This window comes from Oncorhynchus kisutch, linkage group LG28, assembly GCF_002021735.2.
Source record: "Oncorhynchus kisutch isolate 150728-3 linkage group LG28, Okis_V2, whole genome shotgun sequence".
Taxonomy (NCBI): Eukaryota; Metazoa; Chordata; class Actinopteri; order Salmoniformes; family Salmonidae; genus Oncorhynchus; species Oncorhynchus kisutch.
The window spans coordinates 16346632-16370518 of NC_034201.2; the positions used below are offsets into that span (position 1 = coordinate 16346632).

The window sequence follows — 23887 nt, forward strand, 5'->3', positions numbered from 1 at the left end:
TGTAAATTGGACAGTGCAGTTAGATCAACAAGAATTTAAGCTTTCTGCCAATATCAGACATGTGTATATCCTGGGAAATGTTCTTGTTACTTACAACCTCATGCTAATCGCATTAGCCTGCATTAGCTCAACCGTCCATTGGAAGGGACACCGATCCCGAAGAAGTTTTAAATAGTACCCGCAGAACACCAGTCTCAACGTCAACAGTGAAGAGACGACTTCGGGATGCTGGCCTTCTAGGCAGAGTTCCTCTGTCCAGTGTCTGTGTTCTTTTGCCTATCTTAATCTTTTCTTTTTATTGGCCATTCCGAGATATGGCTTTTTCTTTGCAACTCTGCCTAGAAGGCCAGCATCCAGGAGTCGCCTCTTCACTGATGACGTTGAGACTGGTGTTTTGCGGGTACTATTTAAAGAAGCTTCCAGCTGAGGACTTGTGAGGTGTCTGTTTCTCAAACTAGACACTCTAATGTACTTGTCCTCTTGCTCAGTTGTGCACCAGGGCCTCACACTCCTCGTTCTATTCTGGTTAGGGCCAGTTTGCGCTGTTCTGTGAAGGGAGTAGTACACAGCGTTGAACGAGATCTTTAGTTTCTTGGCAATTTCTCGCATGGAATAGCCTTCATTTCTCAGAACAAGAATACACTGACGAGTTTCAGAAGAAAGTTCTTTGTTTCTGGCTATTTTGAGCCTGTAATTGAGCCCACAAATGCAGATGCTCCAGATACTCAACTAGTCTGAAGAAGGCCAGTTTTATTGCTTCTTTAAGTAGGAACAACGGATTTCAGCTGTGCTAACATAATTGCAAAAGGGTTTTCTAATTATCAATTAGCCTTTTAAAAGTATACGCTTGGATTAGATAACACAACGTGCCATTGGAACACAGGAGTGATGGTTGCTGATAATGGGCCTCTGTACGCCTATGTAGATATTCCATAAAAAATCTGCCATTTTCAGCTACAATAGTCATTGACAACATTAACAATGTCTACACTGTATTTCTGATCAATTTGATGTTATTTTAATGGACAAAAAAATGTGCTTTTCTTTCAAAAACGAGGACATTTCTAAGTGATATTTATATTCCAGACTCTGGTCCAGAAGCAAAGTGACATAGCTCACTAATATATCTACTGCTGTTCATATCATTCTTAGTGTGCGTTGTGTTTAAAAAAAAATGTTTATTATTATTTGTGTACTTGTTTGACATTTTACTGTATTGTTAGGAGCTAGGAACATAAGCATAGCCCTGCACCCGCTGTAACATCTGCTAAACTGTGTACGCGACCAATAAACGTTGATTTGACCTCACTATAACAGCAGTACAGTCAAATATGTTTTTCTCATTGTTCTGTCCGTGGTACCGTAATAAAGGACCTATCCGATATGCAGTTTCACGCATGCGCACAGGACCTACTCCTTCTAACAGACTTGGCTGGAGAGGCTTTGGGAATTCCCCAGGACATCTCCTTTCGCGAGACGACTTGACCTGTAAACAATTTAGCACGGTAACGTTAATATTTATTTTACTCCGTGAAAAACCATCAAAGATGAACTTTGATGATGTCAGTTAGAGCTTAGATGCAGCGCCCTGTACTGTTTTCGTAGACTTGGTCCTCTAGCACCTTTAGCGTGCTAGCTAGCTAACTAACTGCTTGGACATCAGTTACCAGCTTGAAAGCACAGCTAGCCTGCTACATTGCTTTCGCAAACTGGTTACTAGAATCAATCGATTTTAACCAGCTGTTGCAAAATAGTCTATTATAAAAAACGAATAGCTAGCTAGCAACAGTATTCGTAATGGCTGGTATTCAGCCCAGGTGCGATTTTGGAAAGCAGCATGCACGGCCTATGCTTGGCTTCGGGCTTGACAAACACGAAACTCTGGGTACTTCTGCACCGGATGATTGGTGCGACAGTGGGTTAGAATGTCTGAGTGGAACAGCGTTGAGCCTGGATGACTCCTTCAGCAATGAGACATCCAAAACCTGGGGGCCCAGGTCCCCTCCTCACACGGCCTCCTACCCCTCACTGGATGACACTGACAAGCACCCTATGGACTTTAGTTCACTGGGTGGTGGAGAGAGGTTGGACTCGGCTATAGGGGACTCAATTACAGATGAGACGGTGGGGAGTATATCACAGGGGCTGGGGACCATGCACCTGAATGAACCAGTTATCAGTTACACAGTCGACGACCGTGGGAGGCAAGCAGCACCGAGCCTGGAGGAGGAAAGACAAAGGAGAGATGAGATGCTCAACACACTGAACTTTGTGTCTGAGGATGGAGACACGTGAGTAGGCTCTCGTTACTATTCACATGATGAACAGCAGTTTGTTGGCTATTTGTCATTGTTATCTCAAACATCTCCTTTGTTCATAGGGCTCTTCACTTGGCTCTTATCCACGAGCACTGGGCCTTCGTACAATACTTACTGGGGGTGATCGCTCTGGACAGGAGCTGGGTGCCTTACCTGGACATCCAGAACCACTTGGGACAGGTAAGCACAGGGACACACTGCTCTTCTGAGCTGAGATCAGCCACACCAGCATAGGGAGTTTCCCAATGGGGGGTTTATTAACATGTAATTAACATGTGTCCACTTTCATTTTATTGGTCTCCTCACTCTTCATTTGGCCCTCTCAAATCTCCTACTTTGGGGACTTTTTGTCTCTATTGTGTTTTCCTCTATTTTCAATGTCCACTTCTTTTCCTCCTCCTCCTTACTTCCTCTGTCAGACTGCCCTCCACCTGGCTGTCATAGTGGACCAGTCCCAGTGTGTGCGGGGGCTGCTGTGGGGCGGTGCGAGTGCTGAGCTCCAGGAGAGAGGAGGGAACACACCGCTGCACTTGGCTGTCAGGGAGCTGAGGCAGGACTGTGTACGAGAGATCACCTCCAACTGCCAGAGCACCGACTATCTACATGTCACCAACTACTCGGGTACACAGATCGCCCAGACGACGTGTAGCCTGTCGTTGTACCATTAGAAACTTTACATACCGTAACTTTATCATCCCTGTTTTACCTTTTAGGTTTCTCTATTTGTAATGTCACCCTCCCTCTCTTTCTTTCCCTCCTTTAGGGGTGAGTGCACTGCATTTGGCAGTACAGAGGGGCAAGGAGGACATAATCAGCATGCTGATTGAGGCAGGAGCTGATGTTAACCAGAGGGTGAGTAGACTGATATAGACAGGGTGGGTCCTCCATGCCTGCTGGGTTCCAACATGCCTCAGCACTTCATTCATTAAAGTCATTAAAGGTCCCCTCACCTGCTGAGCAAGATAATTACACTTAAAGGTTATGATGATCCACTCACTGCCTCTCCCTTTCTGCACCCCCAGGACCCAGGCTCAGGCCGTTCCCCTCTCCATTGGGCCGTGGAGTCCCAGAGCCCCAGGGTGGTGCAGTTGCTGCTGCAGAGGGGAGCCAATGTAGACCAGCCCTCCTATGCAGGCCACACAGCCCTCTACTGCTCCCTGCACAGGCCCAACAAGGAGGTACAGGCCCTGCTCAAGGCTGGAGGGGCCTCTGACGCACAGGCCCAGGACGAAGAGGAGAGGGAGAGTGAAGAGGTGAGGGTGGTCTGTGGGAGTTAGTTGGCACTGCGGATATGAACTTCTTTATTTGTCTGTCATAGATCTATTGACATTTCAGAAGTCCATCATGGCTGTAAGTGTTACTATTGGGTTTATATGACTCCATGACACTGGAGTCATATTAACTCTGCTGTTCTCTGCGTTTGCCTCCTGTAGGAGTTTGATGACGTTGTTATCAATGGACAACGAGTGCACTAACCATGAACATGGAACCTGAGCCACATGGAGTCATGGCGCTGCTGTTGGGCTAAGCGATTGATGTGCATCATGAGCATTTGTGTGTGTGTGGTTCGTGTATGTATGTGTGCCTGTAAATTGTATATAGCAAGGCTGCAGAGTAGGTCCAGTTCTCAACCCAGTCCGGACTTAAGTCATTCGATTTAATTGATCAGTTGTTCCTGTGTCAATTTAGTTCCTTTACGTAAGCTAATGTTAGTTGGGTCACATGGTTTTAGTGTTTGTCTGGAGCTAAGCTTGCCAAGACTAGTGTTGCCTACCTTACGCATGGGAGAATGAGCCAAACAAAAGCTGTGTTCTGTCAAACTAGTTGCCAGTTTCACCACTACAGATTCCAACTTTAAAGCTGGAGTCCTTCATGGTAAAACTGCCACACCCGTTTGCGATATGACAACAACAAAGAAGTTACTGCAAACAATGAACTGTGTTTTTCTCTCGAACATGATTGGACGTGAGATAGAACAGCAGTGTTTATAGTGCATTTATTTTTACCATGAGACCCAACTCTCTCCAGCTCTGCTTCGTCAACAAAACAAAAACAGCCGTGGCGCAGTTTCCCCTACTGCGGATTCTATCTTTTAGGCTATAGATGAGAGATGTGGGTTTGTGACTAAAGTAGTTAGAAGGATCTGAGATGTTACCATTATTAACAAGGCAGGATTAGGGGAAGATGTGAATGTACATAAGGTAGAGGTTTATGCATGCCAAGGGAAGTAGTTAACAAGGGATGGGAGGAGAAAAGAGAGGGGCAAACTCAACACATTGCTAAATCATCTTTGCCTCAAGTTGAAATAAATGATCGTTTAACGGCATTTGGGAACCTCTGCAAGTCTATATGAGTTGAGATTTTTTGACCTATCACATGGGTAGAGGGTAATGTGATGTGACAATTTCAGTAATGAATCAGTCCCTGACTATGATTGCTCTAACCAGGGCCTGACGACTATCCCTGGAATACCCTGACGACTATCCCTGGAATACCCTGACGACTATCCCTGGAATACCCTGACGACTATCCCTGGAATACCCTGACGACTATCCCTGGAATACCCTGACGACTATCCCTGGAATACCCTGACGACTATCCCTGGAATACCCTGACGACTATCCCTGGAATACCCTGACGACTATCCCTGGAATACCCTGACGACTATCCCTGGAATACCCTGACGACTATCCCTGGAATACCCTGACGACTATCCCTGGAATACCCTGGAGTGATGTCATTCAGTTCATTTGATGTATAGTTCACAAATTAAAGACGGAGCTACAAAAAGCAGACACGGAGACCCTCCAGAACAAGGGTTTAATCTGGTGTATATTCGCTTTCTGTATTTTTGACTTATTTTTGTATTCTTTTGAAAAAGGATTGACTGGTGATTTGACAGGCTAGGATGCCTCTGTATTTGCTCGTCAGCAGGAGCATGATGTCTACATGATTATTGTAATAAAACTGTCAAATGTATAGAGTATTAAGAGGATATGCAGTGTCTGCTGTTTATTTTCCCTGAACACTCATCAGTATGGATTCTGTATCAAAGTTGTAGCCAAGCTTCCATGTACAGCTTCGATACAGTTACAGCATCCGGGAGCCGAGGCTACATAATTATACCGAACAAAAATATTAACGCCAAATGCAACAATTTCAAAGATTTTACTGAGTTACAGTCCATTTAAGTCCATTTAAATAAGTCTCTTATGGTAGAGAAATTAACAAAATTATCTTGGCAACAGCTCTGGTGGACATTCCTACAGTCAACATGCCAATTGCAGGCTACATGTGGCAATGTGTTGTGGGACAAAACTGCACATTATAGAGTGGCCTTTTATTGTCCCCAGCACAAGGGGTACCTGTGTAATGATCATGCTGTTTAATATCTGAGGGGTGCGGGGGACTGGCCCAAAGCTCTAACCACTAGGCTACCTGCTGCCTGTTACAATCATAGTACCTGCACTCATTGGTCACACTTGCCAGGGACTCAGTCTGTAGATCCAAAATAGTCTTTGTGCATCATGGGGAAACTGGTGTAGTAACTTAAATGTTGCTTGATTAATGTGGATAATAAATTATGTCCACTAAAGTAGGCTGATGTTAAATGTTTGTTGAACATATGGAGTAATTTAGTTAGCTGGTTTGGGACTAAAGCAGTTGAAAGGATCTGAGATGTAAGCATTATTAACAAGGCAGGGTTAGGGAAAGATGCCCTTCCGCTGTACCACATCCAAGGGAACATGCTTTCATCGTGCACCGTCCTCAGATGCCTCAGCATCTTGTCATTGAGGTTAAAGCTCTTTCCACAGCGGGTACAGAGGAAGGGCTTTGCCTGGGAGTGAAGAAGCTTGTGTTTTGTCAGGTTGTGGCTGTGATGGAAGCCCTCCCACACACACTGCAGCGGAATGGCCTTTTTCTGTGTCGATGTTGCTGTTTCTCCTGCAGCCCTTTCAGCTGAAAACAGACGTCCCCGCAGTCTATACCTGTATAAGTGGTCTCACCTGTGTGGGTCCTCGTAAGATTTCTGATTATACTTGTCCCTGAACTGCTTTCCACACTCAGGGCAGCCCACAACTGTATTATTGATTCTGGGGTGGTGGGTCAGGCATGTCTGAGAAGTAAAGGTTTGGTCACAGTCAGGACAGTGGAATTTAGGGAAGGCACTGCAACTGTGTTTACTGACAAAGTCAGCCTGTTTGTAGTTCTTACCACAGTCAGGACAGCAGTGGCTTGGTCGATGGGAGGGATCTTTTGTTTTTACGTTTCAGGTAGGAGAGGGTCTCTCTCAGCGGTGTAGGGCTGGACGAGGAGATGATGGGCAGATACACATCTCTTGGCCCTCCCAGAGACATGCATCTGATTTGCTATGTTTCTTAGCTGACCCCTCTCAACCTTCTCAGTATTTCTAGCCATGTCAACAGACTGTCCCATCTCAGAGGCTGACCCGATCTCAACCTTTACTTCAGATTGGCTATTGTATTTTATCTCCTCCTTAACCCAGTCCTCATATTCAGCAAAATCATCTTCCCCATGAAGTCTCCTATCCTCACTGTAAATGTCATCCAGATGTCTGGCATCTATATTGAAACTAAAGTACAGGCAGACTCGACACATCTATCCTCTTCAGAAACAACCCTGGGCACAGTCCTGTGACTTTAATCTTCTCACAGTTAACTTTAGGTTCTGCATGTCTGAAAATAAATTGAAATAGACATGTCAACAAATGCATTCCAATAAAACCCACAATATTTGTAGGCAACATATGAGTGTAAGAAACACTCAAAACATGATCTGTCCATACCCTGCTGTTTCTTCTCTCTGTTGGTCTACAGAGTACCCCTCTCCATCTCTCTGCTCTACTCCCCAGGTGTGTTGTTCAGGTACTCCTTAGCCATGCAGATAGTTTCCTCCATCTCCTGGGGGCACTGTTTCAGCACTCAGTCTCCAACGTCTTTGGGGAGAAGGGATACAGAACTCTGCAGGGCCACACACCTCACCACATCCACAGCTGTCCTCCTCGGAGCCAGTAATGGGCAGCACTCTCCAGCCCTTTCCCCAGCTCCCTGGGCGGTCTCTCTGGGTCGTACCTTATAGAGCTGAAGCCCTGCTGCTGTAGTCTCTGTTCTGTTCTGGGCTCAGGCTTGATCCTCCACTTCCTCCAGCTTCACATTGGGCTCCATTCTCCTGAGCACCTCCTTCTCCAGTAACTGTACCATAGAGTCTGGATCTCTCCCTGTACAGTCAGGGCTTGTAGCTGCTGTCTGTGCACTGCTAGTAGGTCTGTAAATAGCCGCACCACTTCCATGGTTCCACTCTTGGAGTCTCTATGATTATAAACATTTGGTAATGATTGTGCCACTGGGCAATGACGATAACTTGGGTGTAACTTTATAATACATTCTGTGAAAATAAAATGTTGATAACCTCCTAAGCCTTGATTGGCTATGTTTCTAACACGTGATCTAAGAGGTTGTGAAAGTTTAAAAGGCTGTACATCTGGCTAGCTAACTCTTTAAATGTATCTCTGAATGAGGGATAACGTTAGCTAACTGGCCTAGCTAACCAGCTAACGTTAGCGCAGTTCAGTAGGCTAACTAAGTTAACGTTAGCTGACCAGACAGGCTATAGACAACTTTCACCGACTATCAAGCTGACCAAAACCACAGGTAGAAAAATAACGTTTACTGACCGTGAGGCTAAGGCTTCTTTTGGTATTTTACTCGTATTGTATTTCGTGCAAGTTAGTCTACAGTTAGCTAGCTAACATTACGTAAACAGTTTTCTATTGTTTCCGGGGGTACCATTTGATTGTGACGACGCCTGTGTGGTGTAACATTGTAAACATTCCTCTCGTCCATTGTCAAAATATTATTTGTAGCTAGCTAGCTACTGAAACGTCCACGGCGAGTAATTAACAATCACAGGTAAATTATATTACTTTGAGTTATGTTCTATTCTGTGTAATACCTTTTCAGATAATATCATTTTGCTGTCGTTTAAAAACAAACAAAAAAAACGTTTAAATATCCCACTTAACGTTGTCCACTGTGCTAACTAGTTATGTTGCAGTGAAGCTACTGGAAATTTGACTCTAATAATTAGCTAGCAATGATTTTGGGGTAATATATGCCTTTGTGATCCAGTAGTCCATTTATTTGACTGCTCTCACCATAGGCACCTGCAATCAATATGAATGTAGTTGAGTTCCTGGTGTCCCTGCTGGATGTGCATAAACAACAGCTGAAAGCGCTGACCAGACAGGGGGAGATCCAGGAAAAGGTCCTCAGCCAGCTGGTCAAGGATGGTTTAACCAAAACCCTTGACCGGTCTTCACCGCAGGATGAGGAGGAACAGAGAAGGCCTGGGATGACAACAGGGAGAGATAAAGACCCAGAGGACTGGGTTGCTAGGCTGGCTGGGCTGCTGCAAGAGGAGACACAGAAGAAGAGTCAACCGATCAGACCCCAGGGGTTGACTAATGCCTCCCAGATCAGGGTACAGGGACAGATGTGGACTGTGGAGGACAAGAGCAGGCAGGACTTCCTGTCCCTGAGGTACGACACCCAGAAGGGAGCCAGAGAGCTGGGGCAGAGGCTTGACTCAGCTGCTAAGCACTGGCTTAGGTCTGACCTAAGGACTGCTGCACAAGTAGAGCAGTGTGTTGCCATGGAGCAGTTTCTGTCCCTATTGCCAAAGGAGGCTGGTGCCTGGGTGCAGAAGCAGCAGCCCAGGGATATGGAGGAAGCAATCAGCATGGCTGAGCAGCGGCTTGGGTCTGGGGTCTTCACCGTCTCCTCGCCTGCCCCTACACAGACAGACACAGCACAGAGCTCAACAGAGGCACATGAACAAGGGTAGGTCAATGTGTGGCTGCTATTGATCTTATCGTATCTTCAGTTATTCTATCATCCTCAGTGTTTTAAGTTTTTAATTGTTTAGTCACATTCATATCACAACAACGATTCACTATGATTAACCTTTATCTCTTGAAATGTAAGTGCCCTTGATTGTATTTCATTTTTTGAATTTAAAGGAGTGTCAAGATGCAGAGCACCAGTGATCAGCCAGATGCTTTGACCAAGTCATTTCTCAACCAGCTGGAGACAGTTAAACTGGAGTCTGTCCATTTCAGCCTGGAGATTCCTGACGTGGGGTTGACCAGCTATCAGGAGGAGCAGGACGAGCATAAGAGGGTCCCAGAGGAAGGGTCCATCTTTGTGTGTAAGCAGGAAGTGGAAGATCCTGACTGGCATCAGGAGAGTGCTCCTCCAGAGCCCATCCAAATGTCTGTGAGAACAACAGAACATGAAAGCATGTCTGTGGACACACCTTACATCTTCCTTCCCAGAAACAACCCTCTCTCCTCCACCATGTACACACATCCAACACCCACAGTGTCCAGTCAGATCCCCTCCCCACAGTCACCCCCACCCCTAGCTCCTGACGCCTATCATCCACATGTCCAGGACAGCCCAGTGATAGCCGGACTGCGGAGTAATGCTTCTAGTGACGAGACTGAGCTTACTGCCAGGTACACAAGGCTAATCTCTGAAGATGGACAGTTGACCTGGGGGACCCTCTCGGGTGTTCCTTCACCCTCCTTCCACACTCGCCAGTCATCACCCTCGCCCTCCCATCAGTGCCCAGACTGTGGCTGCTGCTTCGCCCAGCAGAGGAACCTGGAGGAGCACAGGAATATTCACACGGGAGCGAGGCCCTTCGTCTGTGGGGTGTGTGGGAAGGCCTTCTGCCACCGCCGCACCCTCAACAAACACACACGCATCCACTCCTGGGAGAGACCCTTTCAATGTACTGACTGTGGACAGACCTTCAAACTCAAAGACACCATGAAGAGGCACCAGGTTTCCCACAGCAAGCCAGGGCCAGGGGCACGTCACCTCTCTCACTCACGCTGATACTCTAACTATCAGCACTTCACCTGGCTGGGAGGAGGCCTCGTGAGAATTGACACACAACAAGGACTTGAAGTAGGACTGGTCAGGTGGCTTTCTCTGTAAATGTCTTTGTGAGAAAACTACCAGTGTTTTCTGTTGGCGTGTTCCATAAACAGAGGACACTGCTTTGGGTTTCACAGGTGAACTGGTTGGTGGAACATCGCTCCCATGTTTCCATGTAAACAAGCGCAAATGACTTGTTCTTTATTTATTCTTTTTTTGTAGATGCCCTTGATCCAAGATAGAGGTATTTCATGCATTTTGATATTGTGATAGTTAATCTTTAATTATGTGTTTGTGATCATTGTAGTACTTATTTTCAGAACAGAGATCAGAAAACATTGTGTGACAGTGTACTGTATTTATTTTTAGAATCAATATGTTTTATGCATGATGTATGTACAGTACCAGTCAAAAGCTTGGACACCTTCATTCAAGGGTTTTTCTTTCTTTTACTATTTTCTACATCGTAGAATAATAGAAGACATAAAATCTATGAAATAACACATGGAATCATGTAGTAACCAAAAGTGTTAAGTAAATCAAAATATATTTTAGATTTTTCAAAGTAGCCACCCTTTGCCTTGATGACAGCTTTGCACACACTTGGTATTCTCTCAACCAGCTTCACCTGGAATGCTTTTCCAACAGTCTTGAAGGAGTTCCCACATATGCTGAGCACTTGTTGGCTGCTTTTCCTTTATTCTGCGGTCCAACTCATCCCAAACCATCTGAATTGGGTTGAGGTCGGGTTATTGTGGAGGCCAGATCATCTGATGCAGCACTCCTTCACTCTCCTCCTTGGTCAATTAGCCCTTACACAGCCTGGAGGTGTGTTGGGTCATTGTCCTGTTGAAAAAAAATGATAGTCCAACTAAGAGCAAACTAGATGGGATGGCATAACGCTGCGGAATGCTTTGGTAGCCATGCTGGTTAAGTGGGCCTTGAATTCTAAATAAATCACAGTGTCACCAACAAAGCACCATCACACCTCCTCCATGCTTCACAGTGGGAACCACACATGTGGAGATCATTGGTTTACCTACTCTGCGTCTCACAAAGACAGCGGTTGGGGTAAAAAAAATCTAACATTTGGACTCGTCAGACCAAAGGACAGATTTCCACCCGCCTAATGTCCATTGTCGTGTTTCTTGGCCCAAGCAAGTCTCTTCTTATTATTGGTGTCCTTTAGTAGTAGTTTCTTTGCAGCAATTCGACCATGAAGGCCTGATTTTCATGCAGTTTCCTCTGAAAAGTTGATGTTGAGATGTCTGTTACTTGAACTCTGAAGCATTTATTTGGGTTGCAATTTCTGAGGTTGGTAACTCTAATGAACTTGTTCTCTGCAGCAGAGGGAACTCTGGGTTTTCCTTTCCTGTAGCGGTCCTCATGATCGTTTCATCATAGCGCTTGATTGTTTTTGTGACTGCACTTGAAGACACTTTCAAAGTTCTTGAAATTTTCCCTATTGATTAACCTTCATGTCTTAAAGTAGTGTTGGACTGTCGTTTCTCTTTGCTTATTTGAGCTGTTCTTGCCATAATATGGACTTGGTCTTTTACCAAATAGGACTATATTCTGTATACCACCCCTACCCTGTAACACAACTGATTGGCTCAAACACATTAAGATTGAAAGAAATTCCACAAATGAACTTCTTTGGGATAGGGGGCAGCATTTTCACTTTTGGATGAATAGCATGCCCAGAGTAAACTGCCTCCTACTCAGTCCCAGATGCTAATATATGCATATTATTATTAGTATTGGATAGAAAACACTGAAGTTTCTAAAACTGTTTGAATGATGTCTGTGAGTATAACAGAACTCATATGGCAGGCAAAAACATGAGAAAAAATCCAAACCGGAAGTGGGAAATCTGAGGTTTGTAGTTTTTTTTCTCAGTCCCTATCGAATACACAGTGGGATATGGGTTATTTTGCACTTCCTAAGGCTTCCACTAGATGTCAACATCTTTAGAACGTTGTTTCAGGCTTCTACAGTGAAGGGGGGGCCGGATGAGAGCTGTTTGACTAAGGGGTCTGCCAGCAGCCTCGTTCTCAGTCACGCGCATTTCGCATGAGAGGTAGCTCTCGTTCTATTGCTTTTCTACAGACAATGGAATTCTCCGGTTGGAACATTATTGAACATTTATGATAAAAACATCCTAAAGATTGATTCTATACTTAGTTTGACAAGTTTTTTTCAACCTGTAATATAAGGTTGACTGAAATGCATTCCAGGTGACTACCTCATGAAGCTGGTTGAGAGAATGTCAAGAGTGTGCAAAGCTGTCATCAAGGCAAAGGGTGGCTACTTTGAAGAATCTCAAATATAAAGTATATTTTGATTTGTTTAAAACTCTTGGTTAACTACATGATTCCATGTGTTATTTCATAGTGTTGATGTTTTCACTGTTATTCTACAATGTAGAAAATAGTACAAATAAAGAAAAACCCTTGAATTAGTAGGTGTGTTCAAACTTTTGACTGGTTACTGTAAGTATTCAGACCCTTTACTTTGTTGAAGTACCTTTGGCAGCGATTGCAACCTTCTTTGGCATGACGCTATAAGCTTGGCACACCTTTATTTGGGGAGTTTCTCCCATTCTTCCCTGCAGATCCTCTCAAGCTTTTTCAGAGACTTGTTCCTAAAGCCACTCCTGCGTTGTCTTGGCTGTGTGCTTAGGGTCGTTGTCCTGTTGGAAGGTGAACACTCGCCCCAGTCTAAGGTCCTGAGCGCTCTGGAGCAGGTTTCCATCAAGGATCTCTCTGTACTTTGCTCCATTCATCTTTCCCTCGATCTTGACTAGTCTCCCAGTCCCTGCCGCTGAAAAGCATCCCCGCAGCATGATGATGCTGCCACCATGCTTCACCTTCGGGATGGTGCCAGGTTTCCTCCATAAGTGACACTTGGCATTCAGGCCAAAGACTTCAATCTTGGTTTCATCAGACAAGAGAATCTTGTTTCTCATGGTCTGAGAATACTTTAGGTGCCTTTTGGCAAACTCCAAGCGGGCTGTTATATGCCTTTTACAAAGGGGTGGCTTCCGTCTGGCCACTCTACCATAAAGGTCTGATTGTTGGAATGCTTCTTCCTTCTAAAAGGTTCTCCCATATCCACAGAGGAACTCTGGAGCTCTGTCAGTGACCATCAGGTTCTTGGTCACCTCCCTGACCTTTCTCCCCCGATTGCTCAGTTTGGCCAGCCAGTCAGCTAGCTCTAGGAGGAGTCTTGTTGATTCCAAACTTCTTTCATTTAAAAATGATGGAGGCCACTGTGTTCTTGGGGACCTTCAATGCTGCAGTAATTTTTTTGGTACTCTTGCCCAGACATTTACCTTCAACACAATCCTGTCTCGGAGCTCTACAGACATTTCCTTCGACCTCATGGCTTGGTTTTTGCTCTGACATGCACTGTCAACTGTGGGACCTTAAATAGACAGGTGTGTGCCTTTCCAAACCATGTCCAATCAATTGAATTTAACACAGGTGGACTCCAATCAAGTTGTAGAAACATCTCAAGGATGACCAATGGAAACAGGATGCACCTGAGCTCAAATTCTTTCTTTTTTTATTTGTATTACATTTGCAAAAATGTCAACCTGTTTTCACTTTGTCATTATGGGGTATTGTGTGTAGAATGATGAGATTTTTTAAAATCCACTTTAGAATGAGGCTATATTGTAACAAGATGTGGAAAAAGGGGAGGAGTCTGAATACTTTCCAAATACACTGTATACACATTTGTATCAGATACTGTAGCTGGAGGATGTTCATATTTATTTACTTGCACAGTTTGTAAAGAGAACCATTGATATATTTCCAATTTAGGAATTTTCTTTGACTAACATTACATGTCACAGTAATAAAGTCAAAGGAATGATTTGATTATCGTTTCTGTTTTTATCATTTGCAATATCCTTAACTCTTCACTCATACAGTTTTATATTTTATTGAAATGTGTTACATTTTAAATGTTTCGTAATGTGTGCAACATTAGCAATGTGTAGTTTACATAGTCGTATTTTCACTGAGTAGATGCCCTTCAGTCTGTTATCACTGTGCTCGGTAAAGTTGGAGGTTCTCCTTTAGTTGGCAGAGGGACACGGAAGAACCCACTCCAAAGCCTGCATACAGAGGTTCAGAGAACTGGGCCTTGAATTTGTGGATCAGCTCCATGGCCTCTGACACAGAGTAGAAGGCCACCGTGTTGGCAGTGTAGTCCAAGTACACTCCAACCCGTGTGGCCCGCGGGGCCTCTGGCAGGTCTTTGTCCATCTTGTTGTGCCATGCGGAGTAGCCCGAGTCAGAGCAGAGCAGACTCCAGGACTTGTCGTTGTAGCCCAGCAGACTGTGAGAGTTCTTACTCTTGCGGCTGATGCTCTTGTAGGCCACTCCGATTGAGAACTCCCCGCTCCACTCTGCTTCCCAGTAGTACCTGAACCCACCCAGTGACTCCCTGCATAGAACCTGGGAGAAGCCATCGAATCGCTCGGGGTGGTCCGGGTAAAACTGGACTGTCTTCTTCCGCATCACTTTGTGGTTCCCCTCAAACAGAACCAGTTCTTTGTAGGCTGTGTTGGGGTCAAAGGTGAGCGGACAGGAATCTGATGGAAAAGTAATATTTATTGGCGTTATCAGAAAATGATATGATCGAGTTGGTATGAAGAACAGACAAGAACAGACCACTCACATCTCAAGAAGTCTGCCCTAGTTTTGGGTTCCTGAAAATCTGCCCTGGAGGGTGCTGTATTAGTGCCGGAACATATTTTGGATTATATCATCAGAGATAGTCAGATTGAAAAAATATATAATTTTTCACAGATAACAAACCAATGTAAAGTTCATAAATATATATACCTTTGAATTGTTTGTCTCCACCTCTTGGTGAAAGTATGTAAACAGGGGTATCACTTACTGTAAATGTAAAATTACAGTTGGTTATCACAATGTAATGCTATATTCTTGCTGTACAAAGGCTGTGTTATAGGCGTCTAAGTCGTAGTAATATACCAACCTAGCTTGGAGATTTTGCTCAGCTCCTTCTTACAGATGTCATCTAGATGCTCCTTCATGTCGGTGGCAGTCTTTGTGATCTCTCCGAAGGAGAACTGGGGGTTGATTAGTACTTTGGGCACCGTGGGCTCAGGAGGAACACACAGCGTGGGGAAATTCTACGTAGTGCAGAAGTAAGATATGAAATACTGTTTCATTGAGTCATTTTTTATTAAATAGACACAAGGAAAATAACATATTTGAATTGAATAGACTTGCTTTTCATTGTAATGCCAATGCTAGATTCATAATATTTTGTTGAATATTGTACTGATCCTTGTTCCGACAGCCCAGTGTCCCCCCTCCCTCTAGTCCACTACCTGTAGGAAGTGGATGTTATCCTCTGTGTCCAGGATCTGGCGCAGCTCAACATCTTTGCGCTGCAGCTCCAGGATCTCCTGCTCCAGCCGCTCCACGTATCCCTCAGCCTGTGACATGGCCACCTGCATGTTGGCCTTAGTCAGCTGGCTCACCTCAGCGTGCCATCGATCCACTGCCTGCAACATCTCACTGAAGATCTTATCACTGTCCGATATCACCCGCTGGGCATTACTCTGACGTTAGGGGAGGGAGATACTGTATATTACACTAATATCATTGTGTTGTTTTATATGTGTGTAATATATATATATATATATATATATATAATTAAAAACAAAACATTGCAAACTCACATTGTTTTAATTCATATACTATATCATAGTAATGATTTTGTGCCTCTAAGACAAAAGTTTATGATCAAACAAATATACCATTAATGAAGGGATGTAGTCTCATAAAAAGTACCATAAATTGACCTAGGAAATGGACCTAACCTTGAGAACGTCAACATGGTGTCTCAACTCCTGCAGTTCCTTCATCCGCTCCTGAATGATGTGCTGGACCTCAGACTGGGTCACTGCCAGGTTTTTCTGTTAAAGGAGAAGAAGAGGAACCATAAGTCCCTTTTGTCTTTAGAAGTTTCAAATGAGTTTCAGCCATAGCATTGTCATGTACTGGTAGAGCGGTGAGGGTAGGTTGTTCCAGTGTGTAAGAGCAGTCTTGCCTGTTTCTCAGCACGCTCCTCCTCAGCAGAGATGATGTTGTGGCTGCGGTGCTCCCTGACTGTACACAGCACACAGATACACATCTGGTCCGAGCGACAGAACAGCTCCAGGCCCTTCTGGTGCTGCGGACAGATTTTCCTGTCCAGGTGACCCGTCTCATCCACCAGCTTGTGCCTCTTGAAGGTGGCCGACTCGTAGTGAGGCTTGACGTGTGTCTCGCAGTAGTAGGCCAGGCACATCAGGCAGGACTTGACAGCCTTGCTGCGGCGGCCTACACAGAAGTCACACAGTGAATCCCTCTGGAGGTAGGGGAAGGGCTGCAACTCGAGCTCCTGGGTCACGTTGGGCACATTGCGTCTCAGCACGGGGCGAGGGCTGAAAGTGGCCCGGCACTGGGGGCAGCTGTACACCCCCAGGTGGTCGTACTGGTCCCAGTAGATCTTGATGCACTCCAGACAGTAGGTGTCTCCACAGGAGATGGTGACGGGGTCTCGCAGCATGTCTGCACACAGAAGACATGTGAAGCCATCTGGAGGCAGGGGGAAGTTAGACTCAGCCATGGTCCTGCTGGGTCAGACTGTCTGAGACAGGGAAATAACCTGTTAGGAGAAAAGAACTGACTGATCACAGAATGATTCTCCACTGACCTGTGTTTAAAGAGAGTAAAGCCAGAGCCCAGTCCCCCTCCACAGGTATTTAAAGGTGAGGCTGTGTTTTAGCGTAAACAGAGAATACATGAAAAGACACTCAGATGTTTTTGTTGACACAACAGCAGTGAGAGTTTAATGGTGGCTGACAACGTCCACGGTCAAAACAGTAAAAGAAATCTAGGACAGTGATTCTCAAACCTCTCCTCTGGGACCCCCAGATGTTTCCCAATGTTGTTGTAGCCCTGAACTAACTCACTGATTCACCTAGTCAAGGGCTTGATGATTAATTAGTTGACAATTTGAATCAGGTGTGCTAGCTGTGGAATAGTTCAAATACATGGACCGTCTGGGAGTCCCTGCGGAGAGGTTTGAGAAGCCTAAATCTAGGACACAGCACCATCATGTTTATACGTACACAACACAGTTACAGTAAACATAGCCTAAAGGACAAGGTCAAATCTCTGCCTGTCCCATCTGGGTCAACATGCCCTCTGAATCACACAGTTTAATAATCTACAGTTGAAGTCGGAAGTTTACATACACCTTAGCCAAATACATTTAAACTCAGTTTTTCACAATTCCTGAGATTTAATCCTAGTAAAAATTCCCTGACTTAGTTCAGTTAGTATCACCACTTTATTTTAAGAATGTGAAATGTCAGAACAATAGTAGAGAGAATGATTTATTTCAGCTTTTATTTCTTTCATCACATTCCCAGTGGGTCAGAAGTTTACATACACTCAATTAGTATTTGGTAACATTGCCTTCAAATTGTTTAACTTGGGTCAAACGTTTTGGGTAGCCTTCCACAAGCTTCCCACAATAAATTGGGTGAATTTTGTCCCATTCCTCCTGACAGAACTAGTGTAACTGAGTCAGGTTTGTAGGCCTCCTTGCTCGCACACGCTTTTTCAGTTCTGCCCACACATTTTCTATAGGATAGAGGGCAGGGCTTTGTGATGGCCACTTCAATACCTTGACTTTGTTGACCTTAAGCCATTTGGCCACAAGTTTGGAAGTATGCTTGGGGTCATTGTTCATTTGGAAGTCCTATTTGCAACCAAGCTTTAACTTCCTGACTGATGTCTTGAGATGTTGCTTCAATATATCCATATCATTTTCCTCCCTCATGATGCCATCTATTTTGTGAAGTGCACCAGTCCCTCCTGCAGCAAAGCACCCCACAACATGATGCTGCCACCCCCGTGCTTCACGGTTGGGATGGTGTTCGTCGGCTTGCAAGCCTCCACTTTTTCCTCCAAACATAACGATGGTCATTATGGCCAAACAGTTCTATTTTTGTTTCATCAGACCAGATGATATTTCTCCAAAAAGTACGAACTTTGTCCCCATGTGCAGTTGCAAACCGTAGTCTGGCTTTTTTATGGCGGTTTTGGAGCAGTGGCTTCTTCCTTGCTGATCGGCCTTTCAGGTTATGTTGATGTAGGACTCGTTTTACTGTGGATATAGATACTTTTGTACCTGTTTCCTCCAGCATCTTCACAAGGTCCTTTGCTGTTGTTATGGGATTGATTTGCACTTTTCACACCAAAGTACATTCATCTCTAGGAGACAGAACGTGTCTCCTTCCTGAGCGGTATGACGGCTGCGTGGTCCCATGGTGTTTATACTTGTGTACTAATGTTTGTACAGATGAACGTGGTACCTTCAGGCATTTGGAAATTGCTCCCAAGGATGAACCAGACTTGTGGAGGTCTACAATTATTTTTCTGGGGTCTTGGCTGATTTCTTTTGATTTTCCCATGATGTCAAGCAAAGAGGAACTGAGTTTGAAGGTAGGCTTGAAATAGCTCCAATTGACTCAAATTATATCAATTAGCCTATCAGAAGCTTCTAAAGCCGTGACATAATTTCCATAGTTTTTCAAGCTGTTTAAAGGCACAATCAACTTAGTGTATGTAAACTTCTGACCCGCTGGAATTGTGGTACAGTGAATTATAAGTGAAATAACCTGTCTGTAAACAATTTTTGGACAAATTACAAAGTAGATGTCCTAACCGACTTACTAAAACTATAGTTTGTTAACAAGACATTTGTGGAGTGGTTGAAAAACGAGTGTTAATGACTCCAACCTAAGTGTATATAAACTTCCGACTTCAACTGTATGTGTATCTTGTAAACAGAACATTATTCTAGATTATTCTAGAACATTATCCAAATGATATGTGTGGTGCCAGTACCAGATTAGCCACTAGAGGGTGGGGTTTCCTCCTACATCCTTTCTCATTAAACGAATGGGTTTCACTGTTCAATTGTAATGACCACGTGTTAAAGATGTGTCAAACATGGGGTGAGGGTTATGATTGAGTCAGTGTTAAAAAAAACGAATATGCTTCATAGACAGAGCGAAAGGCAGTGAATAGAAACAAATAAACAGAATTGCTGCGTATGGATTTGTATATCATGTAAGTTTAAATAAGGTCCTGACTGGCGCAGGGGTCAAAGACACTGTATCTCAGTGCAAGAGGCATCACTGCAGTACCTGGTTTGAATCCAGGCTGCATCACGTCCGGCCGTGATTGGGAGTCCCATCGGGCGGCGCTCAATTAATTAGTCCAGCGTCGTCCAGGGTAGTCGTTGTAAATAAGAATTTGTTCTCAACTGACTTGCCTAGTTGAATAAAGGTTAAATAATTAAATACAAGTATTAGATGTATACTGTTCATGTACAGATTAGTGCTATCGTCATTTTATAGGCTGTTCTTCATGTTTGTCAAAACAAAGGCCCTCTTTGTTGCTCTGGACAGGCAGACAGCGAACAGACAGAGGACAGGGCGTGGTTGCACCAGTTGTGAGCCAAATCATAAAGGACAGAGAGGGGAGGGGGAAGGAGCCCGGGAGGGGGAGAAAGGGAGGGGGTAAGGTTGAGAGAAAGAGGGAGTGAACGAGCAAACGCATGCGCCCAAGAGTGACAGGCAGCATATGATGTCATGGCTTGTGCTGGTCTGTGCTCTCTCTCTCTCCCCACCCTCTGTTCTTCATCTCCCTCCCCTCTCTCTCCACCTCTCTCATCTTTGTGAAGGTGGTGTGAGTGGCAGGGCTAGGAGGAGGACACACAGCATTAGCACGGGCATCCCCAGCATCATCACTCAGCATCCCTTCACCTAAAAGGTAAACATGTCTATATTTATAGTTATCCTGTACCGAGTCTATGGACCAGAAGAGGTTCAAACACAATGCATGACAGAAAATCATAGAAAGGAGAAGCCATTTGTTTGACATCATTTAATCACCGTCCTCTTTTCGGTTGACTTTTATTTTGTGCTTTCAGGCATCTTTACTCGACTCCGTTTTCATTTGAAATGAACATACGTGTAGACATACATACACTGAGTGTACAAAACATTAGGAACACCTGCTCTTTCCATGACATCAACTGACCAGGTGGATCCAGGCGAAAGCTATGATCCCTTATTGATGTCACTTGTTAAATCGACTTTAATCAGTGTAGATGAAGGGGAGGAAACAGGTTAAAGAAGGATTTTTAAGCCTTGAGACAATTGAGACATGGATTGTGTGTATGTATGCCATTCAGAGGGTGAATGGGCAAGACTAAAGAGTTAAGTGCCTTTGAACGGGGTATGGAAGTAGGTGCCAGGTGCACCGGTTTGAGTGTGTCAAGAACTGCAACGCTGCTGGGTTTTTCACACTCAACAGTTTCCTGTGTGTATCAAGAATGGTCCACCCCCCCAAAGGACTTCCAGCCAACTTGACACAATTGTGGGAAGCATTGGAGTCAACATGGGCCAGCATCCCGTTGGAACGCTGTCGCCACCTTGGAGAATCCATGATGAATTCAGGGCTGTTCTGAGGGCAGAAGAAGGTGTTCTTAATGTTTTTTACACTCAGTGTATATTATATGTTATGGGGCTATATTGCATAATGTTTGTGTTTAACTCGTGGAATGTTCCTTTACTGTAAAAGATTACTTCAAGATATAATAATATTTCTTTACATTTTGAATATCAAATGCTCCATGGCCCAGTTTTGTATAAAATACATAAAAAATACATGAACTTGTTAGCCATCATACGGAATGGACAACAGCCATTATAAAACAGAGAAAGTGAGCAGTCTGGTGGTCTCATTTAGTGAAAATAATTGAGATATTTTCCCCAACAACAGGCTGCTCTCCAGGAATGATGCATCAACGTTGTTTAATTAAGTAGCTGCCAGAGAGTAGCTGAAACAACAGTAACAGTTCAAGATGGGTGTGTTTGTGGATATGGGTGTGTGTGGATATGGGTGTGTTTGTGTGGATATGGGTGTGGGTGTGTGTGTGTGTGTGTGTGTGTGTGGGTGTGTGTGTGTGGATATGGGTGTGTGTGTGTTCACCATAAGTCAGCGACCACAGCAGCCATTTCTTGGTGGGGCAGGGAATCAATCCAGCTAATGGATTTATTACAAACAAGTGAGCTTGTGAGTAATGCCCAGAAGACATGGTGTGCTGAATGTCTTGCCTTAACGACCAAATCTCTCCCAATAGTTAATACCTCATTTCCTGTTCGTGGACACACCGCGTCCTCCCAATGTTATTTCAATATTATGGCAGGGAACCTGGTCTTTGTGTGAGAAACAACAACCCTCTCAACTGTATGCCTTTCTCGTACATCCCATCCCTAATGTTGTACCTCTCCCTCTCATCATCTCTCTCTCTCATCATCTGCTTCTATCTCTCTCTCATCACCCCCTCTCTCATCACCCCCTCCCCCTCTATCTCTCTCTCATCATCCCCCCTCTCCCTCATCATCTCTACCCCTCTCTTTCTCATCATCCCCCCTCTCTCTCATCACGCCCCTCTCTCATCACCCCCCCTCTCTCTCTCATCATCCCCCCTCTCCCTCATCATCTCTACCCCTCTCTTTCTCATCATCTGCCTCTCTCTCTCTCTCTCATCACCCCCCCTCTCTCATCATCCCCCCTCTCTCATCATCCCTCTCGCTCTCTCATCCTCTCTCTCTCGCTCTCTCTCTCTCTCTCTCTCTCTCTCATCCCTTTTTCATCCCTCTCTCATCCTTCTCTCGCATCATCCCTCTCTCTCCCTCCCTCTCTGTATAGGACAGAATGGCAGAGGGCTCAGTATCAGAAGCAGAGATAGAGACGGCCTTCAAGAAGTTTGCCATTCATGGGGACACCAAGGCTACTGGGAAGGAGATGAACGGCAAGAACTTTGCCAAACTCTGCAAGGACTGCCGGGTTATCGACGGCAAGAACGTCACCGCCACCGACGTGGACATCATCTTCACTAAAGTCAAGTGAGAAACTCCGTCCAGTTTCAAATCTCATCTTTCTAGTGAGAGGGAAAACGAGAGGGAAAATGACCACAACATTTTGTGTCTATGTATTTTAGGGCGAAGACAGCTCGTGTGATCACCTTTGAGCAATTCAGCCAGGCCCTGTCAGAGTTGGCCCCGAAACGTTTCAAAGGGAAGGGCCAGGAGGAGACGCTGCAGCAGCTCTATGGCCTCATAGCAGGGAAGGAGCCCTCCAACGCGGGCGTCACCGTGAGTGTCTACCTGTCAGCAGCACACTGCCTGTGTGTGTTTGCATCTTGCTTTGTTTGCTCATCTCTCATTCTCTCTTTTTCCTGCTCATAGAAAGTGGCCAAGGCAGCGGCGGTGGACAGACTGACAGACACCACCAAATTCACGGGGGCACACAAGGAGCGTTTTGACGAGACTGGCAAAGGGAAGGGCAAGGCTGGGCGAGAGGAGATCCCAGATGCCAGTGGCTATGTGGGGGCCTACAAGGGCAAGGGCACCTATGAGGATAAGGTCAAGGAAGCATAGGCAGGATAGAGGAAACAGAGAGAGAGCTACTCAGACCCTACCATTTACCCCAAAGACCCCCTAAATACTGGACTTTCAATTAGAACTGAGAACTGAACAGGTACAGGAGGATGGACTGTTCAGTCACTGGATGCCATAGTATCAGGGGAGGCCGCCATTGTCAATAATAATTTATTCTTAACAGACTTGCCTAGTTAAATAAAGGTTACATTTAAAAATGATAAATATATCCTCAGAGTTACAGGGTGGTGTTGGGGTGGTAGGATGGAGAGGGCAGGTGTAACGCTTCCAGTGCAGAGTAAATCTGAATATGAAACATTACCTGTATTAGTTGATAAAGAATAATGATTTCGTAGGGAGAAAATTTACTTAAATAATCTATATACTCCCCCTTCGTAAATGCTCCAGCCCAACCCCTGACCCCATCCCTCCCAGCTTTACTAAACACCTCAGTCAGCACACTTATTACTACAGGAAGTAACTCAGCTCCCTACTACTACAGGAAGTAACTCAGCTCCCTACTACTACAGGAAGTAACTCAGCTCCCTACTACTACAGGAAGTAACTCAGCTCCCTACTACTATACACATTGTGCCTTATCATTGAGGTTGCTTCTAACACTAATGCCCTGGTATTATGCACTTCCTTCACCCACATCCTTCTCAACTGATGTTCATAGCTTCATCGGCTCTGCTATAATAACTGTATATTGGAAATGGAAATGAATGAATTAATAAATGCATTATTAGATGAAGTAATAGATGAATGAATGGTGAATACATTCAAATATATATCAACTGTATCTGGACATTATAGTCCTTTGCTTGTGCTGTAGATTGGACACATGGAATAAGAGACAGATGAGTCCTCTCCTCCTCTGAGAAGATGAGAACACACTGTCTGTTGGAGGACTGGGAGCCTCCTGACTGCACTGCATTGTTGTTCTGTCCTTCCTGATCACTGTCCAGTCTAGCTGTGTCTCCCTCTGTCCTGAAGAGCTGGAAAATACTGTGTAAACGCTCAAATAAATCACTGAGCAGCAAATCAGA

General features: G+C 44.7%; 4 protein-coding genes and 1 long non-coding RNA gene across 9 annotated transcripts; 3 read left to right on the forward strand and 2 right to left on the reverse strand.

Annotated features, from left to right (window-relative positions):
• The first annotated feature begins 1359 nt into the window (after nt 1-1359).
• LOC109872597 (NF-kappa-B inhibitor alpha-like) lies at nt 1360-5313 on the forward strand. 2 transcript variants are annotated; one of them, XR_002252495.2, is made up of 7 exons: nt 1360-2291; nt 2381-2498; nt 2738-2939; nt 3082-3170; nt 3341-3571; nt 3752-3855; nt 4766-5310. XR_002252495.2 is itself a non-coding variant. In XM_020463891.2 (6 exons), the coding sequence occupies exons 1-6, from the start codon at nt 1798-1800 to the stop codon at nt 3791-3793; spliced, it is 1176 nt and encodes a 391-aa protein (XP_020319480.1). In that variant the 5' UTR covers nt 1387-1797; the 3' UTR covers nt 3794-5313. The 2 variants fall into 2 exon arrangements, 1 of the variants encoding a protein (XP_020319480.1); XM_020463891.2 differs by having other exon boundaries at nt 1387-2291; nt 3752-5313.
• LOC109872598 (uncharacterized) lies at nt 4364-8120 on the reverse strand. The gene is made up of 3 exons (XR_002252496.2): nt 8014-8120; nt 7126-7648; nt 4364-7015 (listed from the first exon to the last, which is right to left on the reverse strand). It is a non-coding gene; the product is annotated as an uncharacterized LOC109872598 (long non-coding RNA).
• Nucleotides 7640-10625, forward strand: LOC109872595 (zinc finger and SCAN domain-containing protein 21-like). Of its 3 annotated transcripts, XM_020463887.2 has the most exons (4): nt 7640-7990; nt 8203-8248; nt 8499-9178; nt 9358-10625. In XM_020463887.2, exons 3-4 carry the CDS (start codon nt 8514-8516, stop codon nt 10238-10240), a joined length of 1548 nt encoding a protein of 515 aa, XP_020319476.1. In that variant the 5' UTR covers nt 7640-7990; nt 8203-8248; nt 8499-8513; the 3' UTR covers nt 10241-10625. The 3 variants fall into 3 exon arrangements, with proteins under 3 accessions (XP_020319476.1, XP_020319477.1, XP_020319475.1); XM_020463888.2 differs by lacking the exon at nt 8203-8248; XM_020463886.2 differs by lacking the exon at nt 7640-7990 and having other exon boundaries at nt 8134-8248.
• Nucleotides 10626-13827: 3202 nt separating this feature from the next.
• LOC109872551 (tripartite motif-containing protein 16) lies at nt 13828-19822 on the reverse strand. Of its 2 annotated transcripts, none has more exons than XM_020463823.2 (8): nt 19533-19822; nt 16379-16978; nt 16149-16244; nt 15654-15887; nt 15296-15452; nt 15139-15195; nt 14972-15025; nt 13828-14885 (listed from the first exon to the last, which is right to left on the reverse strand). In XM_020463823.2, the coding sequence occupies exons 2-8, from the start codon at nt 16937-16939 to the stop codon at nt 14335-14337; spliced, it is 1710 nt and encodes a 569-aa protein (XP_020319412.1). In that variant the 5' UTR covers nt 16940-16978; nt 19533-19822; the 3' UTR covers nt 13828-14334. The 2 variants fall into 2 exon arrangements, with proteins under 2 accessions (XP_020319412.1, XP_031663928.1); XM_031808068.1 differs by lacking the exon at nt 19533-19822 and adding an exon at nt 17228-17262.
• Nucleotides 19823-19964: 142 nt separating this feature from the next.
• LOC109873088 (tubulin polymerization-promoting protein family member 3-like) lies at nt 19965-23887 on the forward strand. The gene is made up of 4 exons (XM_020464610.2): nt 19965-20160; nt 22108-22304; nt 22400-22553; nt 22647-23887. Exons 2-4 carry the CDS (start codon nt 22114-22116, stop codon nt 22836-22838), a joined length of 537 nt encoding a protein of 178 aa, XP_020320199.1. The 5' UTR covers nt 19965-20160; nt 22108-22113; the 3' UTR covers nt 22839-23887.